This window comes from Arabidopsis thaliana, chromosome 2 (assembly GCF_000001735.4).
Source record: "Arabidopsis thaliana chromosome 2, partial sequence".
NCBI lineage: Eukaryota > Viridiplantae > Streptophyta > Magnoliopsida > Brassicales > Brassicaceae > Arabidopsis > Arabidopsis thaliana.
In genome coordinates, this window is record NC_003071.7 from 4,887,998 (window position 1) to 4,912,781 (window position 24,784).

At 37.8% G+C, this 24,784-nt stretch overlaps 4 protein-coding genes and 5 pseudogenes across 9 annotated transcripts; 4 read left to right on the plus strand and 5 right to left on the minus strand.

The window, feature by feature from the left end:
- Nucleotides 1-70: 70 nt before the first annotated feature.
- On the minus strand, nt 71-935 carry AT2G12160 (annotated as a pseudogene). Its single transcript has one exon.
- A 1,134-nt stretch (nt 936-2,069) lies between these two features.
- On the minus strand, nt 2,070-3,427 carry AT2G12170 (uncharacterized protein). Its single transcript, NM_001335378.1, has 4 exons — nt 3,112-3,427; nt 2,879-2,951; nt 2,437-2,517; nt 2,070-2,306 (listed from the first exon to the last, which is right to left on the minus strand). Exons 1-4 carry the CDS (start codon nt 3,192-3,194, stop codon nt 2,295-2,297), a joined length of 249 nt encoding a protein of 82 aa, NP_001318213.1. The 5' UTR covers nt 3,195-3,427; the 3' UTR covers nt 2,070-2,294.
- A 217-nt stretch (nt 3,428-3,644) lies between these two features.
- On the minus strand, nt 3,645-5,400 carry AT2G12190 (Cytochrome P450 superfamily protein). Its single transcript, NM_126878.2, has one exon. It carries the CDS (start codon nt 5,346-5,348, stop codon nt 3,810-3,812), a length of 1,539 nt encoding a protein of 512 aa, NP_178922.1. The 5' UTR covers nt 5,349-5,400; the 3' UTR covers nt 3,645-3,809.
- Nucleotides 5,401-6,630: 1,230 nt separating this feature from the next.
- AT2G12195 lies at nt 6,631-10,740 on the minus strand (annotated as a pseudogene; the record flags this gene model as incomplete). The annotated part of the gene is made up of 1 exon: nt 6,631-10,740.
- Nucleotides 10,741-12,615: 1,875 nt separating this feature from the next.
- AT2G12200 (P-loop containing nucleoside triphosphate hydrolases superfamily protein) lies at nt 12,616-12,947 on the plus strand (the record flags this gene model as incomplete). The annotated part of the gene is made up of 2 exons (NM_126879.1): nt 12,616-12,818; nt 12,921-12,947. Exons 1-2 carry the CDS (start codon nt 12,654-12,656, stop codon nt 12,945-12,947), a joined length of 192 nt encoding a protein of 63 aa, NP_178923.1. The 5' UTR covers nt 12,616-12,653.
- A 175-nt stretch (nt 12,948-13,122) lies between these two features.
- AT2G12205 (uncharacterized protein) lies at nt 13,123-13,346 on the plus strand (the record flags this gene model as incomplete). Its single annotated transcript, NM_001335379.1, has 2 exons — nt 13,123-13,206; nt 13,302-13,346. Coding segments are annotated over 2 exons (129 nt in total), but the record flags the coding sequence as incomplete, so codon positions are not given.
- An 819-nt stretch (nt 13,347-14,165) lies between these two features.
- AT2G12210 lies at nt 14,166-20,830 on the plus strand (annotated as a pseudogene; the record flags this gene model as incomplete). Its single annotated transcript has 1 exon — nt 14,166-20,830.
- Nucleotides 20,831-21,263: 433 nt separating this feature from the next.
- Nucleotides 21,264-21,491, plus strand: AT2G12230 (annotated as a pseudogene). The gene has a single exon.
- Nucleotides 21,492-23,111: 1,620 nt separating this feature from the next.
- Nucleotides 23,112-24,428, minus strand: AT2G12240 (annotated as a pseudogene; the record flags this gene model as incomplete). Its single annotated transcript has 1 exon — nt 23,112-24,428.
- Nucleotides 24,429-24,784: the final 356 nt, after the last annotated feature.

The following is a 24,784-nucleotide window of genomic DNA, read 5'->3' on the forward strand; positions in this document are numbered from 1 at the left end:
ATCTGAAATTAAAAGTGGGTCAATGGCTACTGTGTGCAATTTACCCTTCTTGTAATTGAATAACCTCAGAAACAGTTTTATTTGATCTCTTGCATTATTACATTAGAGTAGAACTTAAGAACAAAGCTTTCTGCTTCCACAATCAGTTCCAACACTATCGATTCTCCTCTCTTCACACAGTTAGCATTGCAAAACGTTTTCCAACCTCCTACTAATCTCATTCTCTTACGGTCCTTTTCAAACCTCAGATTCGTAGACCATTTCACATCATCTTTATCCAAGAAACTCATCTTCTTTGCATTTTTTATGCCATTCACCTCGCCAGTTTGTCATAACGTAGACTCGTAGGCAAAATATTAGCCACAAAACTAAAGGGATTCTTCTTCCTTTTCTTCCTCCTTTGAATCATCCCAGAAAATGACAGGAATAAATACAAGTGGTAATAGTGAAACTGATTCTTGAATGTCACGTATTAGAATGAGAGACGAAACAAAACTCACCAAGGTTGGTATCTTCACTGCTTTCTAGTTCTGGGGAAAGAGACTCTTCATTAGCTTGTTATTCTGGCTCTTTGGCGGACAAGCTGTAGACTCGAAGCCATGACATTAGCCACACAACAAGAAGGATCTAGTGACGAAGACTCTGTTTCTCTTCTTGGATTCTTCTTCCATTGAATCTTCCCTTCAAACGAAGAGAACAAATCAAACTGGTAATAGTTAAACTGATTATCTCTACTTTAAGATTCAGATTCTATTATCTCAGCAGATTTTTAAAATATCAAGGACAGAGTTCGAAAGACAGCACAACTAACCGAGGTTGCTCTAGTCGTGTAAACAAGACATATATTGAATCTCACACCAACTAGGCCCCAACAGTGTAACGTGGAAGGACAGATCTCTCTCTTGTCTGAAAACAACAATGTCACCGATTCGAAGATCATGTGATAAGTTACACAGGGTGTTTTTCAGGAGAAAGAAGGACAAAGTAGCACACACGTGTGAGGATATGACAAGTGAGGAGGTTGATGAGGTGACAGGGATCACCCGTACGAAGGGTTAAGGTTGTGCCTTGGGATTGCTGCTTATAAATAAGGAGAGAATGCTTTGGGGAAAAGCATGTTGAATCAAGTGGAGGATTAGTCGTTATGAGACTATCGTATGGAGAGATTAGATTCGAAGAGATGCTGAGAATCTAGTCTTGTTCTTCATTTGTTTGATTGTTCAATCCTTGTAATTCCTGAACCTTGAGAGTTTTTAATTAATGTATGGAAGTAGGCATGACCAAAATCTAACCGTAACCGTATTTCGGACCGTAACCAGACCGTTTATTAACCGTAACCCAACCGTAATTGTATAAAACGGTTAATAACCGTAACCGTTAACCGTGAAAATAGACCCGTTACGGTTAAGAAAATATACTAACCGTAACCATTAATTAACCGAAACCGTATCAAAACCGTCGGTTAACCGTATGGTTAAAACCTTAAAAATATAGTTGTAACTGTGTATAATTCTAAATAAATAATTATTTCACTAAAATAGTAACTTAAATCGTTTAATATGCCCACTACTACGATCGAAGTTACTCCACTACTCTTTTTACCATAAATCAAATCATAAGTAGTTCATATTATTATTATACTCTTAAAACTGTTTCTTAATGTTCACAACATCTTCTCTTTAGTATTGTTTTTGTTTGGAAAATGTAATTAACTCAATTATTATAATTATGACCATTAATTTGTTTATTCATTGGTTTATTTAAGAAAAATAGATAGTTGATTCACTATAAATATTTGAAACACATAATTACGTAAAATAAATATTATTTGATATATCACTATTTATTTATTTATTTTATTATAAAGATTAAAAAATATAATATTTTGTCTCATATATTAACTATATCATAATTATCAAATACCGTATTTAACCATAACCGTATTTAACCGTAACCGTATTTAACCGTAACCGTTTTAACCGTATATATAACGGTTAAGGTTAAGATTAACAAAAATTTATAAACGTAACCGGTGGTTAATAAACCGTAACCGTAATAACCGTAACCGTAATAACCGTAACCGTGGTCATGCCTATATGGAAGTTTATAAAGATAGGCTTTAATCGAGTATTTACATTATCATTCATACCACTAAAGTCTATCATCATGTGAGAGAGCAAACTCTTTACAACCGTCAGTGAGTCTCTGTCCATCTATCTTCACTTCCCAAGTTATCTTCGACACGTCCTATCTCAGCTCCGCCGTCTTCTACTCGTCTCTTCCTTCTATATTCTTCAAGAAGAAGGCTGCATGAATTGTCTCAAGCAACATGTAAATACAAAACCAGACCAGTTTGGCAGTTTATTCTAAATGAGCTTCTCAGAGGGGCATAGACAGAGATAAAAGAAGGGAAAGAGTGAGAGAGAGAGAGAGTACCAAATGACAGTGGAATCCGGGAAGAAGAGGCTTGAAGAAATGTTGCTTCGCCATTATCAAAATCCATAAATCTTTCAGCTTCTAGTGTAGGAAATTAACACAAGATTTCGTCAAGTTCAGAGTCCTTTGATGAGGAGACTCTTTATATTGGTGAAGTCTCCTTGGAACTCGAGAGCTTTGATTGATGATTACTTTTGGTTATAGCCGCATCAGAAATAGTTTATATACTGTATACATATTTATTTATTCTTGGTTTCCGAATTCATTAATGGGCTTGGTTTCAGAGTAAGACTTGTGAAATCCCACTACTTTACTTTTAATTTGACAATCTGCGGCCATGAAAGTATTGACCATAAAATGGAATTTCACTGAGACAAGAAGGTGTGCTGCAAAACGAAACATTGCACTATCTGCTAGTGATCACTGCTAATTAGTATAATACCTGAAGCTCATTCTTCCCATATGTGGTTTCTTGGCATAAATAAGATCTTCCGTCGGAGCAACACTTGTACTGTCTGCAATTTGGAGTGATATACAATTAAGTAAGGATGTAAACAATACGAATTCGTGTACGTACACAAGATTTATCCACATTAATACTCAAAAGCTGATTTTTGGCGTAAACAGAGATTTTCAATTCAAATTTTTAATCTCCAGACGGAAAATAAGAGAAACTTATCCAGTTCCACCGTTGCCTTTGTCGAAGACAGTTTTCTCCTCGGGGAAACTCTGAGTACCCGCTTCTCCTTCTCAGCCATAACGAAGTTGCTATCTCGCGCCGGAGGTTTCTCAATTCCTCTTCGCCGGAAAAAGTGCGATTTTTGCTTCGCCGGATTTTGGAGTTCACTAATTGTCGAAACTTCGCCGAATTTTGAACTTTGACTTCACCGGATTTTAGAGTTCACTGAATGTGGAAAGTTCGACGGAAATCATAAACCCAACAATTTGAAGTGATGTCGAAAAACGAAGGAGTTGATGAATTCGAACTTATTTCTACTCAAATCTCTCTTTTGCTTTCTCTTTTTCTTCTTCTTCGATTTCTTCGTTTCAATTTTTTTTTTTTTTAAATTAAACCGCAGGAACTAAACCAAAACAAACCGCAACCCAACGGTTTGGTTGATCTCATTAGGAGTATATTTGTCATAAAACAAATGAAGTGCCAAAAATTGAGATTGAAATCTCACTTTGCTAAACACTGAAATGAAATCTTTTTTTTGCCACTTTCGTTAAAATTTCTTTTGTTGTTTCTATCGTTTATTTTATTCCAAGGTACAAAATGTATTTTACAAAAAATAGAGTTCCATAGTTGACTTCACCAAACAAAATGCACATAACCTCAAACATAACCTAGTCTTTGGTGAAGAAGTAGACGACTAGTGACTTCTCCTAAGAACAGCAAGAGCCTTAAGCGAATGCTTCATGACTACGGTAAACTCAAACTTCTCCGTCAAGTCCACTTCATGACCTTGGACCTCTTTCCACTCAAACTCCCTCACCATATTCGCCACATAGTACTCAAGATGCAGCATCGCTAGCCCAATCCCTGGACAAATCCTTCTACCCGCCCCGAACGGCATCATCTTTATCCCTCTGCTTCCGGTTATGTCCACCGCTTCTTCTTCTCCCATAAACCTCTCTGGCTTAAACGCCATTGGTTCCTCCCACACCATTGGATCCCTCCCAATCTCTGCCACCATGAAATTAATTGTTCCCTTCTTCGGGACTTTGTATCCTCCCAACACAGTGTCCTCAGTTACACTGTGCGGGAGTACAAAATGTCCCGGAGGATGTCTCCGGAGACCCTCCATCACCACTGCCTTTAGATACGGCATCTTTTGCGCGTCTTCTTCCTCTACTTCCTTTGCTTCTTCCCCAACTACGCTTTTGATCTCCTCGTATAACCTCTTCTGAATCTCCGGGTTTTTCACCAAGTTCGCCATGATCCATTGCAACGCGGTGGCCGTTGTATCAGTCCCACCGTTGAGAAACTCCGAACACAAACTAACAATCTCATCTTCGTTCAGCTTCCTCTTCTCATCTGGAAGCTCCAGCTCAAGCAGAGTATCAACGTATGATTGTACATACACTTTGTTGTCTTCTTCTTCCTCTGATGATCTATTCTTTCTCTCTTCAACAATCTTTCTCCGAGCACGAATCAACGGAAGCAAAACGTCATGCTGCTCTCTCCGCATCTGGAAAAACTCTTCCCATCTCTTTCGCAAAATCAATTTAGTAAACTTAGGCCAGAGATTGAGAATATTGAATCTGGAAAAGCCAAGAAGCTGTCGTCTCTGAACATATTCCACCTGTTTGATTTGTTTCTCGTCAAGCTTATCTCCAAAACACATGAGAACAAGAAGCGCAAACATTGCATAGTGAAGATGATCAACAACAACAATCGGTTCTTCACCTCTGCTTTTACCAAATCGATCAAAAAGAATCTCAAGAACCCAACGCCGCGCGTGAGAGTAAGATCTCACGCGCGAGGGGTGAAGAATCTCAGAAGTGAGATTCCGGCGAAGAAGACGCCACGTGGCTCCATATAAACTAGAGCTGATGTTATGTTGGTTACTCGAAATAATCTTACTGATCGGAGCAGCCGGTGGACGATCAGCGAAAACGGCACCGTTCAAAACGAGAGCCTGGTGAGCAAGAGAACGATCGGCGACGAAGATAGCGGGGCGGGAAGTGATGCGAAGGGTGATGATGGGACCGAGACGGTGGTGGACGGAGCGGAGATAGTTGTTGAGTCCACCTAAGCCTTGCCGGAGCCATTGGAGGGTTCCAAGGAAAGGGAAGAAGTTAGGGTCAGGTGGTAACGGAAGAGAGGAGGAGTCACGGCGGCGAAAGAGGAGTAAATTGAGAAGGAGAGAGAGGAAGAGAGAGCCCAAGATAAGTAACCATATCTCCATTTTCAGTTTGTTCTCTACTTCTCTTTGCTGTTTTTTCTTTGCTTCTTCTTCCTTTGTATTCGTGTTTATATAATACACGTGTGTGTGGCTAAATTCGTGTAACAAAACTTTTTTAGTTAACCTACGTGTAAACAATTTATCATCAGAGAGTGTGTTATTCAACTATAACTTAATTTTATAATAAGGCAGTATTTATTATTATTATTACTATCTTAAGTAGGATTGATTTTTTAGGATCCAATTCAAAATCTATTCTGATTTGTTTCCAAATATTTTGATACACAATACAATTTTGGAATTTATATACAGTAATAATTTATTTATTTTAAATAACATGTGATATATAGGAAAGATATATGAAATTTTACTTTTATATATTATTTTCACATTAAGTGATGGCAGATTTATAATTTTGTTAAAAAAATATGTCACATTGTAACAAATTTGTTGTCACAAAATTAATTACTAGAATGAGGTCTAACGATAACCAATTTTTTTAATGTTATGATAGACTTGTTTTATGTTATAACAGATTCTTGTAATTTTACACAATATCTATCGTTTGATGGCATATTTGTTTTCTAAAATATAATGTTTTGTGTTATGACAGAGTTATTTTATGTTGTGACAGATAAATTTATATTACCATAAATCTGTGGTTTGATGCCAGGTTTAATAAAAAATAAAATAAATTACTGGAATGACCTTAAATTTTTTTTATGTTACGACAGATTTGTAATTTGAAATCCTTATGGTGACTGATTTATAATTTTCTTTTTTCATAATTTTTTTAATAGAATAATACTAACTACTGTAACAGTTTTTTTATTTGGAAAATCATATTATGACAGATTTGAATTTTTTTTGTCAATTGTTTTTAGAAATTCTTTTAAATACCACTAAAATGAGTTTTTCCAAAAAATACTATAATTAATTTTATTTTTCAAAAATATCACAAATCTAAAACTAAATTTAATATTCAAAACTAATTTTTATATCATAAAGACTAAACCTTACACCTAAAAACTATACCGTAAATATATAAAAAAAATCTATAACTTCAAAAATCAATTATGGTTTTTTTTGCATATTTTTTTGCTATAATAATATTTATAGTGGTGACAGTTTTTTTTCTTTGTAATGACAGACTTATTAGAGCAGTTACCATATTTACGATTAAAACATTAAATGTCGACATATAGAGTCAACTGGTATTTTTACACAAAATTTGTGTTAGTATAGTTTTTTTGTTTTTTTAACACTTATGACATTATATTGATGAGATGTACTCAAAGTGTAATGAGTCCGAAATACAACGGGGTACAAAATAGAAGAAAGTATATCCTTGATCATTTTGGTTGTGATACTTAGACAATGTATCTGCCGATCTGTTCACTTGTCTTGGTATCCACCTAAATTGAACTTCAGAGAATCTCCGTTTCCATGTTTGAATTTCGTGCAGCCAGTTTGTAATATCGAATCTTTTTGTCTTCCCTTGTAACACGTCCACCAGAATTTTGCAGTCGCCTTCAAATATAACCTTAGTGTGTCCTTTTGCCCATAAATGTTGCATTGCTGAAACCAGTGAATTGCATTCAACTTCTAGTGCGGATGTAGCTTGTGTACCTTGAATCTTCCCTGCTCCTTTGTAGTGACCGAACTCATTGCGAATGATCCAGGCCGCTGATGTTCTTTGAAGGTGTTGTATGTAGCTTCCATCATAGTTACATTTTATCCAGCCTGCTTCAGGCCGTCTCCAGTGAAGAATACGTCGACTTCCATTCGCAGTAGGAGAGTGAAATTCCTAAGACGACGTGTATCTCCAAGAGTACTCCATTCTTCGGCATCGTGATGTGCGCTTGATAGATCTTTCTCCCACGTGTTTGCTTCTCTCCCGAATATTAGTTTGTTTCTGTTCTTCCAGATTTGCCATAAAATCCAGAAGGGAAGTTGTGCCTGTAACTGATTGTTCGAGCTTTGCTTGTGCCATTCGAAGATTATAGACATCTTTGTTTCTAAGCTTACTCGTGAGTCTGTAAGGTCTTGAATCGGAATGGTTGATGCTCTCCAGATTTGCATTGCGTGAGGACAAGTGAAAAATAGGTGATCTGTAGTTTCTGTCTCTGTGACGCAACGTTTGCAGTACTTATCCGGATTGATGTGTCTTCGCTCGAGTTCTTCTCCTGTAGCAAGTGCCTTTGAGAGCATTCTCCAGAGGAAATGTTTAATCTTCGGTGTCGTTGTCGTTTTCCAGATACTTCTTTTCAGGTGTGGATCTCCTGTTGGGGGTAGTGCTCGTGGTTCGTCACTGTGGAGGTGTGTTGCAAGCCAATAACCCGATTTAACTGTGTAAAGCCTCGTATCTGTGTAATGCCATCCCAAATAATCCTTTGATTGTGACTGGCTAATCTTTAAAGCCAAGGTGTGCGGAATATCCTCTGGTGCTACTCGTTCCTGTAGTAATCGTTCATTCCATCCAGTTTTGTGTGGGAGGAAAAAGTCCTGAAGCGTTTGAAACTGTGGTTGAGTGTGATCAAGTTGGCGCGGAGGTCGGGGAGGGTGTAGTGGCAGCCATGGATCCACCCAAGGCTGAATCGAAGTTCCATCTCCTACTATGTAGCGCATTCCTTTTTTTAATAGATCTCTGCCCTTCAGTAGGGATTGCCATCCGAAGGAGCTTTGTGAGCCAATTGAAGCGACTAAAACATTTGAATTAGGAAAGTACCTCCCCCGCAACACACGTGCCATTAAGCATTCAGGATTATGAAGGATTCTCCAAGCTTGTTTAGCGAGTAGTGCATCATTGAATTTGCCAATATCCCGAAATCCGAGTCCTCTTTCTTCTTTTGAAAATTTCATTCGCTCCCAAGCCACCCAATGCATTGCGTTTCCTTCCGGTTGAGTACACCACCAATACTGTGAAATGATGCGTTCAATCTCCTCACATATGTGTTTGGGAAGCTTGTAACAGTTCATCGAATATACCGGCATAGCAAGGGCTATAGCTTTTAGCAAGACTTCTTTACCTCCATGAGAAAGGAATTTATTCCTCCATCCCTTTGTTTTCTCTCTGACCTTTTCAACTATGTACTGGAACAACTCAATCTTCTTTCTTCCAAATTGCTCAGGCAATCCCAGATACTTGTTACATCCCCCGTCATTATGAATGTCAAGAGTTCTGCGTATAGCCGTCTTCGTCGTATCTTGTACCCTTTTTCCAAAATGAAGAGCTGATTTACTGGTATTGACCTTTTGTCCCGAAGCTCTTTCATACTGTGTTAGAATATCCTTGATAGCAAGACACGATTTCATGTTGGCTTGACAGAAAAACAGGGAGTCATCTGCGAATAGTAGATGACTTACTTGAGGACTTTTATTACTTATCTTGATTCCTTTGATGAGACCTTGAGTTTCTGCCTTTTTCATCATATGACTTAGTACCTCAGCACATAATATAAAGAGGTAAGGGGAGAGGGGATCGCCTTGGCGTATGCCTCGTTCCGGCTGAATGAATCCATAAGGAGCACCATTGATATTAACCGAAAAGGTTGGAGTTCTGACACAAGTCATAATCCATTCAATCCAACGAACGTCAAATCCGAATTTGAACATTGCGGCTTGTAGGAAATCCCATTCGAGACGATCATATGCCTTTGTGATGTCTGTCTTGATGGCCATATACGAATTTGAGCATCTTTTCTTCACTTTAAGAGCGTGGATAACCTCATGAGCAATAATGACATTGTCCGTGATTACACGCCCTGGAATAAAAGCTGCCTGTTCCTCAGAGATAATACTTGAAAGGTGCTTCTTCAGACGGGCCACCAGAATCTTAGAAATAATTGTGTAGCTCACGTTGCATAAGGCAATCGGTCTGTAGTCACTCAGAAGACGAGAACTTGCTGGTTTCGGTATAAGGCACAAGTTTGTGTGGTTCATGGATTTATCAAAAATGCCATTCTCAAAAAAGTCATGTACCTCAGCCATGATAGATTGTTTGATGTCATCCCAGTAATGGTGATAAAATGCACCAGTGAATCCATCAGACCCCGGGGCTTTAGTTCCGCCTATAGAAAAGACTGCTTCTTTAACCTCCTCTTCGGTAATCTTCTTTGTTAGGTCTGCATTCATATCTGCGGTTACTCGTTGTTGGAAGCCATTTAGAACATAGTAGTGATTGTTATTTGTCGTTAAGTCACTCCGAAAGAGCTTGGTGAAGAATTGTTGCGCCACTTCCCCAATATTAGAACTGCCTCTGTGTTCCACATTCGCATCGTCCAAGATAGAGTACATTCTATTTCGTGCAGATCGTGTTTTTGCAGAGGCAAAAAAATACTTTGTGTTACGGTCTCCACCTGACAGCCATGTTTTCCGGCTCTTAAGTCTCTAGAATTCTTCTTCAGCAGCATAAGCCTTCGACAGCTGCAATCTGAGCTCTCGGATGTGTTGAGTTGTTGTGCCATCAGAGTGAGCTCTATCAATTCTGTTTTTGAGAAGGGCTATATCTTCTTGGGCATTTGATCGATATCGCCTCTTCCATTGAGATATTTCTCTTCTGCAGGCAGTGAGTCGTGATCGTAGATTGTCGTCCTGGTGAAAGATTCTCCGGTTCCACCCACGTCTGACAGCATCACTGAACCCATCACGCTCAACCATTCTTCCATCAAAACAGAACTGGTTATGCTTCTGCTCAAAATCGCTCGTGATTGTTGTGATCACTGGTCGATGATCTGATTCTATTAACTCAAGGAATTCCATGTGGGATGCGGGAAATTGAGTTAACCATTCGTTATTCACCAAGGATCGATCCAAGCAGCAGGCAACATCATGAGTGTGTCGTTTTCCGACCCAAGAGAAAGGGTCTCCTGTAAACTTGAGATCATGGAAGTCACAGGTTTGTATCATTTTCCTGAAATCAAAGAAAGAGCTTTCTGGCCTCAAGTTGCCTCCTTTTTTCTCATGGTTGCCTCGTATTTCATTGAAGTTCCCTATAGCCATCCAAGGACCTGTTCTTTGTGTTGCTGTTCGTTCTAATCTTTCCCAAACCAAGTGTCTATGGATAGGATTTGGGTGACCATATACACAAGATAAATAGAACCCAAATCCATTAATATTAACAAAAGTATCTACAAGGTTTGGGGATTGATAAAGAACAGAATACAGAAATACTACTTTTCCACATTAAAGCAATTCCACCACTTAGACCATTTGGAGGAACCATTACAACCCTATCATAACCTACATCGCTGCAAATATCTCTGACGATGTCATTCCTTTACTTCGTTTCCATGAGAACAATGATGTCTGGAGAGAATTTCTTCTTTATCTCCTTTAGACGTCGAACTGCGAGGTCATTGCCCAGTCCTCTGCAGTTCCAAGCGGCTGTCCTCATGGAGGAAGAGGGGGTTCTGGGCCCACCGCGCCTCTCCCCACGTCATTCGGCTGAACCGTCTCTCCGGAGCAACCACTGCTTTCCCCAGCCTCACGGATCACCATCTTAGAAGGCTCGTGTTCTTCATCTTCTTCGATGGTGTCCTCTCTCTTGCGTTTGCCCCTATCCGCTGCCACATCCTCACGAACATAGTCTCTGTTCACTCCATTATTTGTTTCCATCTCTCCATGGTACGTGGAGTAACGACATGGCTCCCAATCCTGGAAATCTTCCACGGCTTCATGATGGGCATTCATCACTAATGAGAGTTATTTTATTTATTATTGTCCACGTATTTATTTTGTTTTTAATGTATTTTTTTTTTTTTTTGCCTTTTACAGTTCCTAATCCAGATTTAAATCTGGATATAACCCTATAAATTATAAGATATACTCGTCCACATAATATTATCAAGTTTTTTAGTTTTTTAGAAAATAAAAATCTATTCTAAAATTTGAGAAAATCAAGTGAGATAATTTTGTGCCTCACAAGTCACGAGATTACTTAGCTCGGAAGGGTTTTGGGCTCTACGTGTGAAAGGCATAAGATATTTTAGTTACTTTTATGCTTTACAATTTACATTACTAGAGTACAAACAAAACAACAGCTATCATGGATTTTTATGACATCATCAATTTACGTGTGTCATTTGAGATTTATAATCTTTATTTTATTATCACTTCTATTTTGTTTTAATGAGTTCAAGATCTTTTCTTGAAAGACATATGAAGACTTTAACCCAAAAAGCTAAGTATTGTCTTTGATGAAACTTTGAAATCGAGAAGTTTTCAAAATTTTAAACGATGTCAACCAGTATTTTTTATTTATAAAACAGTATTTTTCTCTAAATATTTGACAAGATTTTTTTACCCCCGCATTAGCTAAAACCCATTTTCGTACATATGTTTACAAACAGTGTCCGCTCAACAATTTCATGGGTGTAGGATAATTTTTTTTTATATTTTGTTATAAAATTTTTTGTATGATAATTTAGTTAACAAAAAAAAAAAAAATGCATTAAAAAAATTATAGGTCCATTCTAAATTTTATTTTTGTGTTATATCTAATTTTTAAAAATATTTTTTAAAAAATATATGTCCCTTAATTGTTAAAACATGGGTTTGGATTCTTGGCTGTCGCACCGCTTGCCCCTCTATTTAAACCGGCACTGTTTACAAATTAAACATTATAGAAAATAATTCTTAAAAACCGGACTAAGTAATGAAAATTTTAAATTACAAAAACGAAGAATACTAGGAAGCTAGAACTAGGGAAGAAAACTTGAAGCACCACATTAGTCAAAGAGATCGAAGAAAGAAGCCATTCTCTAAGAAAATTTACCATTAAGATTGACTATGCACTTTATTTAAAACACTTGCCAATATATCTTTTTCAAAAGTTTTTTTTTCATAACTCATATTAAGACTTTCATCTTCAAATTAAAGGGGGATGAGCTTTCCGGATGATACTTAGACCTGAGTTGAGTCAAAATCGCATCTCCCTACAAACAAGTTCATCATAAACCAGTCGTAGGGTCCAAAGACTTTCACGATCCATTAAACTGACATCTTAGTGTTCAAAGATATTTTTCTTGGTGTTCTAAAACATATATCTTCTGAACATGGCTCAATTGTGACTCCTCTCAAGAAAATTTAAAGGACTTGGGGGAGGACTATATTATTATTTTTAGTTCCCCTTAAATATCCACATAATAATTACTGTTTGTTGTTTTCTTTTTAATTCAAACATACACCATTCCAAAGAGACCTTTGATAGTTTTCTTTACTAAAATATTATTGAAAATTACTTATAAGATTTATTATTAACATGTTTTAGATTGAAAATTGCTCATACAGGCACATAAACAGATTGAGATGTACACACAACAAGGCTTCTCGAATCTTCCCATATGCATGTCGAAAACGCAGTACTCATTCTCACATGATACATCAAAGAAAAGAGCACCTTCAGGGTTTGTATTGCCAATTCGGGATGTTAGAGGAAGCATTGGAGCTGGTTTCATATACACTACAAAAAAAGTCCTCATTGATAGCAGTAGAGGATAGCTCATTTTCCTCAACTGCTATAAAAGATGAATAAAATTTTTGGTTACTTTTTAATAGCACCTTATAAACGCTAAGACCGTAAATCCTCTAGCGGGAATGTAAAATACTTTAGTCCGCCAACACTTAGGTAAAATTATTCACTTCAGCGCCAACACTTAAGCAAAACTATTCACTTCCCTCTACAGCTTCGTGAAAACCTAAGAAAATCGAGAAGACCAAAATTATTCACTTTTGCCTTAGATCTGTCGAATCCACTCCCAAAATCGATTCAACCTAAAAGCTAAGATCTGTCGCTGGCCAGAAATTCGGATTCTCCGCCGCCACATTCTCCAGCTCAGCCACCGTTGAGCTCAAATTCAAGGTTAGTCTTTCTTCCTTATTCCTTATTAATCCATTTCAGCTTCCATCTTTCTCGCATTTTGACCTAATCTCATAGAATCGACTTTCATTTTGCAGCCACCAGTGAGCTCTAACCTTGTCGCAGCCACCAGTGAGCTCTAACCTTGTCGCAGCCACCACTGAGCTCAAAATCAAGGCATGTCTTACTCTCAATTTGACCTAGTTCTTTGTGACGATTTGATTTTGGGGTTTATATGCATCGATTTGTTATATTTAGGGCAATGTGATTTGAATGGAATTAGGAAGTGAAACTTTTCTTTTTTCTTATACTGATTATCGTTTTGGGGTTTATATGCATCGATTTGTGATTTGATTTAGAGTTCTTAAACGTTTTGCTTCAACTTATACTCATAATCGTTTTTTTTTATCAAGTGTTGGTGATTGCAATGTCGAGGAAGTGAAACTTTTCTTCTTCTATTCACACGACTACAGGTTAGTCACACGACAGATTCAATTGTTCTGTTCTTTACTTATGAGTTGTATGAACTTAAGTTGTTGTGATTCTTTTGTTCTGTTCTTTACTGAAGTTGATGTGATTGTTGTCGATTGGTTTTATTGGCTGAGATAGTGTAATTTGTTGGTCCTTAAACATGTGTCTTTGAATTAATCTGAGATAGTATACTGTCGATTGTGTTCTTCACTGAAGTTGCTGTGATTGTTGTCGATTGGTTTTATTTGCTGAGATAGTGTAATTTGTTGGTCCTAAAACATGTGTCTTTGAATTAATCTGAGATAGTATATTGTCGATTGTGTTTGCCATTGTTTATTTCTTAATTTGATGAACTTGATAAGAGATAAGTTTGTATATTGGTCCAAGTGCACTTGTCTGTGATGCGATTTGAGTTACTGTCTTCTATAGTTTAATGTTGCTTATGGTTTGAATTGCTTTTACAAAGGTTTTAATTAAGCTTAGAACATATAATGTTGGACAAGGCATGGGTTCGTCTATGCAGGTAAGCAGATAATTAATATGGGTTAGTTTTCTGATTAGGTTTGGTTGCTTTAAGAGGTTTTTTATTTTTCCTGTTTACTTGAAGAGCTGATCCTGGATATGAGAAAGGTGCTCAGAAATTCGTAACCGATGTGGCTGTTGCATTAGGAGACATTGACATGATAGTATGTCCCTGCAAAGACTGTCGTAATGTGGAACGAAAGTCAGGCAGCGATGTGGTGGATCATCTTGTAAGAAGGGGGATGGATGAGGCTTACAAGTTGAGAGCTGATTGGTATCATCATGGGGACGTGGACTCAGTGGCTGACTGTGAGAGCAACTTCAGTCGTTGGAATGCTGAAATTTTGGAGCTATACCAAGCAGCTCAAGGTTTTGATGCTGACTTAGGTGAGATTGCAGAGGATGAGGACATAAGAGAAGATGAGTTTCTAGCAAAGTTAGCAGATGCTGAAATACCTCTATATCCTAGCTGTTTAAACCACAGCAAGCTGTCTGCTATAGTGACTCTTTTTAGGATCAAGACCAAAAATGGTTGGTCTGATAAGAGTTTCAATGAACTCCTTGGAACATTGCCAGAGATGTTGCCCGCAGACAATGTGCTTCATACATCATTGTATGAAGTCAAGAAATTTCTAAGGAGCTTTGATATGGGATATGAAAAGATTCATGCATGTGTAAACGACTGCTGTCTATTTAGAAAGAGGTACAAGAATCTAGAAAATTGTCCTAAATGCAATGCGTCACGGTGGAAGAGTAACATGCAAACTGGAGAAGCTAAGAAAGGAGTCCCACAGAAGGTATTACGATACTTTCCGATAATTCCACGGTTTAAGAGAATGTTCAGATCAGAGGAAATGGCCAAGGACTTAAGGTGGCATTATAGTAACAAAAGCACTGATGGAAAACTTCGTCACCCTGTAGATTCTGTTACATGGGATAAGATGAATGACAAGTATCCTGAATTTGCTATTGAAGAAAGAAACCTGCGGCTTGGCCTTTCAACAGATGGATTTAATCCATTCAACATGAAGAATACTAGGTATAGTTGCTGGCCTGTTCTGTTAGTAAACTACAATTTGCCGCCTGACCTATGTATGAAGAAGGAGAACATAATGCTAAGCCTGCTTATTCCTGGACCACAACAACCTGGAAATAGTATTGATGTGTACTTAGAACCCCTTATTGAAGATCTTAACCATCTGTGGAAGAAGGGTGAGTTAACATATGATGCCTTCAGTAAGACTACATTCACTCTAAAGGCAATGCTTTTATGGACCATCAGTGACTTTCCCGCCTATGGAAACCTTGCTGGATGTAAAGTTAAAGGTAAAATGGGTTGTCCTCTATGTGGAAAAGGCACAGATAGTATGTGGTTGAAATATAGCAGAAAGCATGTGTTTATGTGTCATAGAAAAGGGTTGGCACCAACACATAGTTATAGAAACAAGAAGGCTTGGTTTGACGGAAAGATAGAACATGGGAGAAAGGCAAGAATTCTAACAGGTCGTGAAGTTTCACAAACCCTGAAAAACTTCAAAAATGATTTCGGGAATGCTAAAGAATCTGGGAGGAAGAGAAAAAGGAATGATTGCATTGAATCAGTCACTGATAGTGACGATGAATCTAGTGAATCCGAAGAAGATGAGGAACTAGAAGTAGACGAAGATGAGTTATCAAGATGGAAGAAGAGATCCATTTTTTTCAAGCTGTCTTATTGGGAGGTAAATGTTAATTTGTCTATTGATCATGTAAGTGACGTTTATGGTGTGATCCTTATGAACTGTTTTTGTATTGTCTAGGATTTACCGGTGAGGCATAACTTGGATGTAATGCATGTAGAGCGAAATGTGGGTGCAAGCATTGTATCTACTTTGTTACATTGTGGAAAATCCAAAGATGGGTTAAATGCTAGGAAAGATCTGCAAGATCTTGGTGTAAGGAAGGATTTGCATCCTAACGCACAAGGAAAACGAACATACCTTCCAGCAGCACCTTGGTCTTTGTCCAAATCAGAGAAGAAAACATTCTGCAAGCGTCTATTTGAGTTTAAAGGTCCTGATGGGTATTGTTCTAATATATCAAGGGGTGTATCATTAGAAGATTGCAAGATAATGGGACTCAAATCTCATGATTATCACGTCTTGATGCAGCAGCTTCTTCCTGTTGCACTAATGGGTTTGTTACCAAAAGGTCCTCGGACAGCAATAATACGCTTATGCTCATTTTTCAATCACTTGTGTCAGAGAGTTATTGACATAGAGGTGATTTCAGTAATGGAAGCTGAAATTGTGGAAACTCTTTGTATGTTTGAACGATTTTTCCCACCCACCTTCTTTGATATTATGGTTCACTTGACTGTACATTTGGGAAGAGAGGCTCGACTAGGAGGACCAGTCCATTTCAGATGGATGTATCCATTCGAGAGGTAAAATTTCTGTTTTTTAGTACATTGTTACAGTTTGTGTGAATAATGTTTCAGATTTTTAGTATGTTTTCATAGAAAAATGTTTCTCACTGCCACTTTGTAGGTATATGAAAGTTCTGAAAGACTTTGTACGAAACCCCGCAAGACCAGAAGGTTGTATTGCTGAGTCTTATCTCGCAGAAGAATGCATGCGGTTCTGTAGTGATTTTCTGAAAAAGACTACAAGTGTTGAAGAGAAACCAGAGAGGAATACAGAGTATGAGAACAACTCCATACTAGAAGGGCGTCCAATATCCGCAGGAACTTCATTTATGCTCACTGAAGTAGATAAGAACATAGCCCATCTTGCTGTCATCCAAAATATGGCTGCCTTTGATCCTTATGTGGAGTAAGTACTATCTTTTTAGGAATTTTTCTAATGCTCATTTACGAATTAAACTAAATATAGCAAGCTGAGTTTTCAACTGATTGTGTTTTACAGCATGCACTTGCAATATCTCCAAGACACAAATCCAAGATGTAAACGTGATGCATCATTCTTATGGAATATGCATGCCAAGAATTTTGCATCTTGGATAAAAGAACAGGCAAGTACTTCCACGATCTGAATTTTATGGTTTATGAGAATATAAGTGACTGACTTTCTGTTTATCATTTGGTAGATACCTCTTTCTTCAAATGGACATGAAGATACAATTAAATGGCTTGCATATGGTCCACGATGTAGTGCAAGGTCATATTCTGGTTATATTGTGAATGGACAAAGGTTTCACACACGGTCACTTGAAAGGCAAAGTCAGAATAGTGGAGTTTATTATGAAGCAACAGCTATGTGTAGATCCAGTGCTAAAGATACAGCACAAGTTGTTGACTTGGTATCGTACTATGGGACAGTAACTGATATCATATTGCTGGACTACAATGTGTTCTATGTTCCTATATTTAGGTGTCAATGGGCTGTTAGAGGTAATGGGGTTAAGGTAGAAGATGGGTTCACATTGGTCAACTTGAATCACAGTCAAGTCAGCTTTTTAAAGGATCCATTTATATTAGCATCTCAGGCGAAGCAAGTCTTCTATTCAAGGGTAGATGATTCATCTAGTTGGTATGTTGCAATGAAAGGTTCATCAAGAAGATATAGTAAAGAAGATGCTCAGGAAGGAAACGCAGAGATTGGTCCATTACCAGCAGATATTGACATGGACGCTGAAATGGATGAAGCTGAATATGCTAGATCTGATTGTGAAGGCATTTATGTGCCAAATGTAGATTCTTATTCATTTTATGAGTCATTGTTCTATGCCTTGCATGCTCTATGTTTACTCTTGCTTTTTTGGTTTCAGATTTCTTTTTTAGAAGTATGATTGACATAGAATTCTTTTTTTGAAATGCAGGTGAACTGAAATGGGTAAAGCAAAGAAGAAAGGTGGACAGAAAAGAAAGAAGAAAGCTGTAGATGATGAGCCAGAGTATATCGGCACCATTGAGCCCCAAGATACAGCAGCTGAGCCTGCTAAGGAAACTGAGCCTGATAATGAAACTGAGCCTGCTAAGGAAACTGAGTCTCTAACTGAGCCTGTAATAGACCAACAAGCTGAGGAGAATCCTTTAGTGACTGATAAGGATGGGCTGAATGAGGAAGAGGCGATAGGTGAGATGGAATTGTCAGAAGGAACTGAGCCTCCGGCTAAGCGTAGGAGACAAAGGGGACCAACAAAGATGAAGAACATCGCCAAGGATCCAACTGTTAGAGAAATAGTTGAGTACACTATTATGGGAGATCCTGTTGGTCCAGGATCAGTTAAACTGGCATCATATGTAGGCACATTGGTACGTGAACATGTTCCTATCACAATTGAAACTTGGAAGGATGTTAGTCAGGATATGAAAACGGTTCTTTGGAAATCTGTGCAGGTAAATTCTTCTTTTCAGTCTTTTTTTCTGCTTGTTAGTTGTGTAAAGGTTGATTTCCATACTTTGTGTGATGGTAAATGATTGCAGGCAAGGTTTGAGCTTGATGAAGAGTTTCAAAGGGTTGCTGTTCTAAAACAAATGGGCAGTCTGTGGAGGTCATACAAGTCCCGGACTGTGAAAGATATTAATCTGGCTCCTAATAATCAGCAAAGGATGAATCTGAGACCCATGAATATTTCCCCAACAGAATGGCGCAAATTTGTTAAAGTCAAAACTAGCGCAGCCTTTAAGGTAATGAGTTGGAATTATGACCATTTTAACTTTTATTTGTCAATTATTAACATGTTTAATTGGTAGGTTGTGAGTGAGAAATACAAAGAAAGGAGGAGGAATCAAATACCTCATACTACAAGTCGTAAAGGAATGGTGAGATTAGCAGAAGACATGGTAAGTAAATTGACATGTAAGTTGTCTCTTCTGGTAAGAATGCATTCTCATATATTTGAATGAAATTTTTTTTTTGACACAGAAACTTGAAAGTGGAGATCCATCAGAAGTGACAAGGCTAAAGGTCTGGGTAAAGTCTCGTACCAAAAAGGATGGTACGCCGGTGAACACTAATGCTGCTGAAAAGATTGTAAGTAATCACTGCAAGACTGATCATGATTTCAGTTATCAATATTAGTAGATGACACAATTTCATATTCTGTAGAGAAAGGCGGCTGAGCTGGTTGGAAATGATGGTCCACCAACGTCAGCAAATCCAGAAGAAGATCACCTCTCTCAACTTTTAGGACCAGACAATCCGGGTAGGCTGAGAGCAATGGGTAGAGGCATGAGTAAAACAAAACTAGCTTGCCTCCAAGTCAAGAGCAAGTGCATGACTGACATGGAAGAGAAGCAAGTTCTTTTAATGAAGAAGGTCAATGAGCTGCAAGATGAACTTACCAGAATAAAGCAGAGACAAGAACCTGAAGTGGGTGAAAACTCTGCTGCTGCCAGGGTAAGTGATTCCTTCTTCCTTTATTCCATCAGTTTTGGAATCACTTCTTTTTATTAAAGTTTGGCCTTCTTTTGTAGAGTGTAAACAGAAGAACAAACCCAAAATGTCTGTTGGTTAATTGGTCTGGTCCTGAGGATATCATTGGTGAGGGGCGAATTCTTTCTTCTGATCCTGATGACGTGGTTAATGACTGTCGTCTAGGCCCTGTGGACTTGAAGGTGTTGGTTGAAGCTGCTAATACACCAGATGCATTTCTATGGCGACCTGCACCTAACATGTATACTATCACGGAAGCTGTTGGACAGATGATTGCATGGCCTGCATCTAAATGTGTTCTTGTAGAGAAGGATATCGAAATAGAGGACATTGTGCCTTTGGTAAACTGCAGATTTCAGCACATTCTTAGTCAGCTTTTTGATGAGTTCATGTTTGATCTAGTAGAGACAGAGTCTTAATTTGATTTTTTAACTGAATGTGTTTGACAGGGACTTAGAGGAAATTCTCAGAACAAATGTAAGCTATTGGATTTGTCAACAGATGAAGTCATTGTTGCTGAGGGTCGATGGCAGACACAAGAGCAAAATGCATTGGTTAATGGACTTCCTCTTGGACCGAGCGCAGTTAAAGTTTTTGTGGATAAAGTGCTCATGCCAGAAACATTTGTATGGAGGCCTACAATGGAAATGACGTACCTTGAGGATTGTTTGAAGGCTTTTATATCATGGCCTGTGCATAAAGTGGTATTTGAAAATCTCCCATCTGCTAGTGGTAATCAGAAGTCATCTCTTCAGCCCTCAGGATCAGCTTCCAAATCTTCAGCAGGGGCAAAATCTGCAGCTTCTAAATCCACAAGTTCTAAGTCTTCAGCTTCAGGATCTGAAACTCCTTTGGAGAATGCAAATGCTCCAAGCTCTACAAATCAGAAAACTCTACAGAAATCTCAGGTAAATGTTTCCTTAGTATCTTGAAATTGCTTCTGTCATATTGAATCAGTCTTTGGTTTATTAATGTTATGAACATGGCAGTGTTTCAATCAAGGCGTTTCTAAGGAAAATATGAAGTGCAAGTTGATGGATATTACCGGAAAGAAACGAGTTGTGGCGGAAGGACGTTGGGCAACAAACGATCCAAAACAGAAGGTTCACTTTGTTCCATTGGGTGATAATGTAGTTAAAGTGTGGGTCGATATTGTGAAAGTAAGCGATGTAAAAGTGTGGAGGCCATCAGATGAAGTCGAGATCATGGAAGATGCACTTGGCACAGCCATTGCATGGCCAGAGGATAAGGTTATCATGTCTTGAGGTTTACTATACTCTTGAGACTTTTGTTGTGTTTGTAATTCGTTTTGGATAATGTAGTTAAGTAGAATGATGCTTTTGTTAAAAACTTTCGGTTAGTTCAATCATTACAGGTTATCATTGTTATGAAAAACATATATTATCGCAGACACAAATCCTGCTATTAAAAACTTTAAATGTAATGTAACGCTTTCGTAATGCTATGGTTGAAACACCTAACATAGCGAAGAATATGGATTATTAAATAATTTAGCAAAAATATTGGTGTTCTCTAATAAAGCGTTTCATTAGAGCTATCGTATAAAACTATAACATAGCATACAATTCTGACGCTATCGTATGTGGGGGTCTACAATAACAGGGGCATAAGATAGCTTTTATGAAAACGCTATTAATGACATATTATAGCGCTTTTCACTGGCTAATAATGTTGATATTTGTTGTAGTGATATCCACTGGTTGGTACAATGAGTACAATGCCTGGACTTCCTACAAGACCTTGTTTCTATGAGATTGATATCAGTCAAAGCTTCAAGGCTTCCCTTCACCGTCGTTCCTCACTTCCTCAATAAAAATTTGGCGATTGTACTTTGATACTGAGTGTTTTTCCTCTTTGAAATGAATAATAATAAAGTATCTTTTCCTGTTGATTAATTAATCTCTGAAATACTCATTATTTGAAGTTGAACTCAAGGTAACGTTACACATAGAACTTGTGATGTTCAAAAACAAAGCATAAAGCAAATGAGTGACAATGTTTTCTTTTGAAAAATCGTTTTATGTGAAATCATCAGAGGCATTGGAGATTTATGAATCAGAACATCTTGCAGAAATCATGCACTGAGAGGCACAAATTGGATGCCATGCCGAAATGAGGGCATCTCGATTCACGTATTGTGGGCCGAATAGTAAGGCCCATGGAAGATTAAAGTCAATTCAAATTCGAACGTTGAAAGCATTAAATCCAAAGACGGAAACGGAAGAGTTAAAAGAGAATTATGGTGTATAATTAAGAATAATTACTAGGTTTTTGTATAAATAAGAGAGGTCTTGGACCATGTAAGACACCCACAATTTTTCTAGCAATTTTCGATAGTCATTTTGATATCAATTTTTAGCTTTTACATTTTATTTTTGTCCTCAAAAATTAATCCATCTCACAAAACAAATAAATACTTGAGTGTGTGAATCCGACATCCACAACACTTTTGCCTGAAAAAATAATTAACATAAATGTAAAGTATCCTAACTTTCCCATTTTAAATAATATTGTTTATTCAAATTATCTTTAAAAAGTTTTGACATATATACACCCAAAAGTATATTTTTGAAAAATCTAAAGTTGTAAGGTAATAAGGTAATATATCTAAGGTAGACTAAAGATATATTGAATAACAAATAAAAAATCTAAAGTTTTTAAATGACTCAAAATTGGACGGTATAGATGAATTCTAACGCCTATCCACTACAAGAAAACATGTGATTGACGACCTACAAGTCAGTCGTTTAGTAGTCGTAACAAAAGCTAATACGACTAATTTGCGACTAATGACTGTAGTCATTAATCCATAGTCGCTAAAAACAGTAGTCGTTTATTAGTCGTTGGTCAACGACAATAATACGACAACTGAATAAACAGTGTAAAATCGTCGTTACGTAGTCGTATTATGTCGGCGACTAATTGACGACTATCCTACGATTATTTGTACTGTACTGAGCGTGTGAGAACATGTAGTCGTTTCGTAGTCGTTAATTGTGTACGACGACTTTACGACCATGTTGCGATTAATTATTATAAACCCTGGGTATGTTTCCAGTTGTCGTAAAGTAGTCGTAAATATGTTTACGACTATTTGACGACTCTTTGACGATTACAAGTACTTTGCCAAGGATTTGAAACTTTTTGTCATAACATAGTCGTATAAGTATATACGACTATTGGACGTCAGTTTTACGATTCTTTTATGACTAATTTGTTTTTTCTTATGATTGTCGTAAAGTTATGTGACTACTTGACGACGATTTAGCGACTATATTGCTACTTATTTACTACTTTTTTGCGACTAATTGTTTGGTCCGAATAAAGATTTGGTCATCAGGTGATGGGTTTCTTGTTTGTTCTTGTTTGTTCATCGATTGTTCTTGTTTGTTATTGATATGCTATACAATATGAAAACACTGCTTATATATTGAAAATCAAGTTCAAAACATAAAATTATCTTGTTCAAACATACAACTTATTGAAAGATACAATTAGTGTTTGGAAACCTAAATTCTATGGATCATTAGATGGGGGAGTAATTGGGATACGCTCTGTGGATGTGGAAGAGTGTGTGGCAATGAAGTCCAAGAACTGCGGATCGGTTTGGCGGAGATACTTCTCGACTAAGGACAAGTGCTCGAGCTTGTCCTTTTGCTCAGCTGTGACTCGGGCTGTCTCGGCTTCTCGGGCAGCAATCTCAGCATCTCGCTTCTCGTTATATGCAGCCTGTTCTTCAATTTGCCGCTGAGCTTCCTGCAGCCGTTCTTCTAAGGCTTTAAAGGTTGAGTCTCCGGGGAGTTGGCGGTTGGCACTGCCTAGAGTTTCTTTAAGACAGCCAAGTCAATAAGGATTGCCTCTTGCATCCTTTTCTGTGGACTGCAAGAAATAAAGAGGAAGATAATTAGTGACAGATCCTAAATGTCTCTAAGACTCTGAAAAAGACAAAGAACATCTTACCTCGAGAAATATGGCTGCATACTCATCTAGTGTGAGATCCCGAGGACGTGAAGAGCCATCAGACACAACAGAAGCAGCCGCCTCTAGTTCAGACAGCTTCTCTCTCACATTCTGCTCATACGCCAGAGCAATCTTCTCTGCCTTCTGATCAACATAAGTCCCATCCGACTTAGTGTGTGTCTGGATGAACACCTCACCAAGAGGGACAAGTCTTCCCATTTTTTCTTCCTGCAAACACAGATCACAAGCTTCATTACTATCAACAGACTAAACATCACACACAGTTAAACGAACATCACTAAAACACATGGGAAGATTGCAGAAACACTTACCAATTCATCTTGGATTTCTTGGAAAGACTTTGGCCCAGAGTAGTGGACGTGAGGACCGAGACCGTTACGGTCAGAGAGACGAGCTTTGGAATATGTCTTACTCCTTTTCTGTGCCTCTTCAGTGTCCCAGTAGTCGCACATGGTTCCCCACAGAGTTTCTCCAATCCATGGAGGCTGCTCTCGAGTTCTCCTTGCGGTGCTAACCATGTCCTTCAAGCGCCTCTTAACGATCTCATTGAAGTAGTATTGGACTGTCCCTGTTATTAAGGGATCCTAGTGGTGAGTTTTCTACAAAAAAAGTGTGAAGTTAGTGAACAAATGACAGATTAAATAGTACAGTCTAATGAAAGTTGAAGAAATACAAGAAGCTTACCGCAAACTCTAAAAACAATCTTTCTCTTTTATCCAATGGCACACAGGACCAATTATAGTAGGGAGCATTGAACTTTTGAGTAAAAATCCGTGTGATCTTTCTAACCAATTTAGATCCTCTGTCGCGAGTAAACCTCCAAACACATGCAACACAGACAGAAAGTAAACATGTTTAAAATCCAAAACACTACAACTACAGTAGACTCTATAATTGAACAAAGGCAGATTCTACAAGATTCTAGACAAGTATAAGCCGACAAGATCACACACAGAACACAATAGTCAACATAACAAGATCATAGACAGTAAAGAACAAGTATAAACAAGTATAGAACAAAGACAGATCCTCAATGTCAAAGCCGAAAACATGCTAAGTTCAACAATCAACAAATGTTCCACAATTAAGTTCATGATTCACAACAGAACACAATAAAGAACTTAACAAGATTATAGACAAGTATAGAACAAAGACAGATCCTCAATGTCAAAGCCGAAAACATGCAATGGGATACAATCAACAAATGT

Coding starts and splice junctions, on each gene's coding strand:
- AT2G12170 (NM_001335378.1), bottom strand. CDS start 3,194: ATGGCTGAGAAGGAGAAGCGGGTACTCAGAGTTTCCCCGAGGAGAAAA. Junction 2,952..3,111: donor GCAACGGTGGAACTGGATAA/GTTTCTCTTATT, acceptor TCCAAATTGCAG/ACAGTACAAGTGTTGCTCCG. Junction 2,518..2,878: donor ATGGGAAGAATGAGCTTCAG/GTATTATACTAA, acceptor TTCCTACACTAG/AAGCTGAAAGATTTATGGAT.
- AT2G12190 (NM_126878.2), bottom strand. CDS start 5,348: ATGGAGATATGGTTACTTATCTTGGGCTCTCTCTTCCTCTCTCTCCTT.